The sequence below is a fragment of the Sorex fumeus genome, unplaced genomic scaffold, assembly GCF_029834395.1.
Source record: "Sorex fumeus unplaced genomic scaffold, SorFum_2.1 ptg000039l, whole genome shotgun sequence".
Taxonomy (NCBI): Eukaryota; Metazoa; Chordata; class Mammalia; order Eulipotyphla; family Soricidae; genus Sorex; species Sorex fumeus.
Window position 1 is genome coordinate 15,174,367 of NW_026606096.1, and position 2,619 is coordinate 15,176,985.

Genomic DNA, 2,619 nt, shown 5'->3' on the forward strand with positions numbered 1-2,619 from the left:
TATCATTTTTACTTTTCCTCAACAAGAATGGGATGTGGAACAAGAAGACAATTGAAGAAGGGCTTGCTTCCCCTGAAAGCTAGTTCCCTGAACATGGCATTCCTTGTGACAAAATAGAGCTCTGGGGAATCACTCCCCTCTATGAAAATCCTTTAATCCAGCCCCACCCTATCTCAGGGTGGTTCTCCTGAGCCCTACCCTAGGATGTATATAAATGCTGTGCTGAGTTCAGGGCAAGCATTGCCAGTCTGAAGTCTGCATCCTGCAAGGAGGGCAGCTCACCAACAGCAACAAGCACTGTGCAGGACCAGAATCAGGACCAAGGTGAGTAGTGATCAATCAGGGGTTTTGCCTTATGTAGAGCAGGGGTGGGGCAGAGAGATCAAAGTGGGGATGGAGAGGGAAGAGGGGTTGTGTTTCTTGCTGGGCCAGAGCTTAGCTCCCACAATTTCCTTTGTGCTCTCTGTGTGAGGTTCTAGAGGGCAACTTTTTGACTATCTGGTATCTATCTGAGTCCCAGAATTAAGTTCCCTTTCCTCTAATGTGAATGGGGTCATTTTCCCATTCACGGAGACTTGGCATCTGTGGAGCAGTATTACTTGAAACAGGGGACCCTATTGCACGAGCAGTTCCTTTGGTCTTAGGAGAGTAAACTTGGAGAAGCCCTTGAGTCTAGAACTGTTCTGGTCATCAGAGAGACACATCCCTTAGAAACCCATATTGAGTTCAGGACAATGACTGAGTGTGTAACTGTTTTCCTGGCAGGAGAGAGCCTGAGGGTTTCAACTTTCTGAGGAAAATCACCCCCGACTTGCCCTTTCCCACACCCAAGGATGGAGGTGTGGGAAGCCCTGGCCAAAATGCAGCCAGACCTCATCTGTCGCATCTGCCTGGACTGCATCAATGACCCGGTCACCATCGACTGCGGCCACAGCTTCTGCGACTCCTGCATCCGCATGTCATGGAAGGACCTGCAGGACACATTCCCTTGTCCCGTGTGCCGGCAGTCCCGCCAGGAGATGCGCGTTAGTGCCAACGCCCAGCTGGGCAGGCTGGTGGACCTGGCCAAGCTCCTGCACAGCTCCAGCAGCAGCGAGATGGCGGTGGCAGAGGAGGGCAGGTGTGAGGAGCACAGGCAGGGAGTGAGCCTCTTCTGCGAGGTTGACCAGGAGCTGGTGTGTCCCCAGTGCGCCCAGGGCCCTATCCACCAGGGCCACCAGGTCAGGTCCATAGGCGAGGCAGCGGCTCATCACAGACAGAGGCTTGGTGACTGCATCAAGTCCCTGAAGAAGCAGCTGCTAGAGCTGCAGAAGCTAGAAGTCGCCCAAGACAGAAACATCCTGCAGCTGAGAGAGGACATGGGAAAGCACAGGAATCAGCTGGCTTCGGAATTTGAGCAGCTCACCCAGTTTGTGGAGCGTGAGCACGAGGCTGCGCTCCGCAGACTGGCAGAAGAGGACAAACGCCTGCAGCAGCAGCTCAGGGCCAACCTGGAGGCCTACTCGGACCACATCTCGGAGCTGAAGGACCTCAGACGGGAGGTGGCGGAGCGAAGCGTGATGTCGGAGGAGATGGTGCTGAGGGGCGTGAGGGGCTTGCAGCAGCGCTGGGTGGGCCTGCAGCCCCCGGTCGTGCGGCCCCTTTGCTTCAGGCCGGTGGCCTACAGCCTCCCTCCTCTGTACTCGGCGCTCAACAGCATCATCCAGAGATTCCGAGAGCGCATCAGCCTGGACCCCGACACGGCCCACCCCAGCCTGTGTGTGTCCCAGGACCTCCAGTCGGTGACCTGCGTGAGGAAAAGGTCCAAAGGGGATGGGGACCCCGGGCCCTGGGATGACACCACCCAGCTGGTGGTCCTGGGCCGGGAGGGCTTCGCCTCTGGCCGCCACTATTGGGAGGTGCAGGTGGGCGCCAAGCCCGAGTGGGCCGTGGGCGTGTGCAGCGTGGTCCCTTCGGTGCAGACCTCACGGCCCCTGGCGGCTCCCAAGAGATGTTGGACGCTGCAGCTGCAGGACGGCGACTACCTGGCCGTGAGTGCGGGGGCCGAGCCTCTGGCTCTCAGAGACCAGCCCACGGCCATCGGCATTTACCTGGACTGGGAGCTGGGCCAGCTTTGCTTCTATAACGCCACCGACAGGTCTCACCTCCACTCTTTCACGGAGCCCTTTGCTCAAGAGCTCAAGCCCTACTTCCGCTTGGGGCCCGACTCCGCCCCTCTCTCTGTGGGCGCTGGCGGGGCTGAGGATGGGTGAGCATATCCTGGGCTTCCCCCCTGCATCATGTGGACAGCTTGTGTTCCTGTAAATTTGGAATCCTTTGCATTAGGTGTCTGTGGTTAAGGTTGATGTGAAGAACTGTTCCCATTTTGTAACTCTTTGTAATTTTTAATGCCAACTATTTTATATCTTTATGTCTATTTCTAATAAAATAAAAATTTAATGGTTAATAAGTTATACTTCCTTTCCTCAACATGTTATTGTCAAAGACATTGCAAACTTTTCCGATCCAGTTTTACTAGACCTGGGAGGTGGGAGGTCCCTGGGACTTTTGGCTTATTTTTAACACAGGTTGTTTATTCTTAGAGAATATGTGTATTTCACCAGTTTTCCTCAATTCTGT

The 2,619-nt window shown here is 55.0% G+C and overlaps 1 protein-coding gene across 1 annotated transcript; it reads left to right on the forward strand.

Annotated features, from left to right (window-relative positions):
* The first annotated feature begins 833 nt into the window (after positions 1-833).
* On the forward strand, positions 834-2,252 carry LOC130028150 (tripartite motif-containing protein 75-like). The gene has a single exon (XM_056118859.1). The coding sequence runs from the start codon at positions 834-836 to the stop codon at positions 2,250-2,252; it is 1,419 nt and encodes a 472-aa protein (XP_055974834.1).
* The last annotated feature ends 367 nt before the right edge of the window (positions 2,253-2,619 follow it).

Bases quoted from the DNA above. Each gene is read 5' to 3' on its own strand.
- LOC130028150 (XM_056118859.1), top strand. From the start codon at position 834: ATGGAGGTGTGGGAAGCCCTGGCCAAAATGCAGCCAGACCTCATCTGT.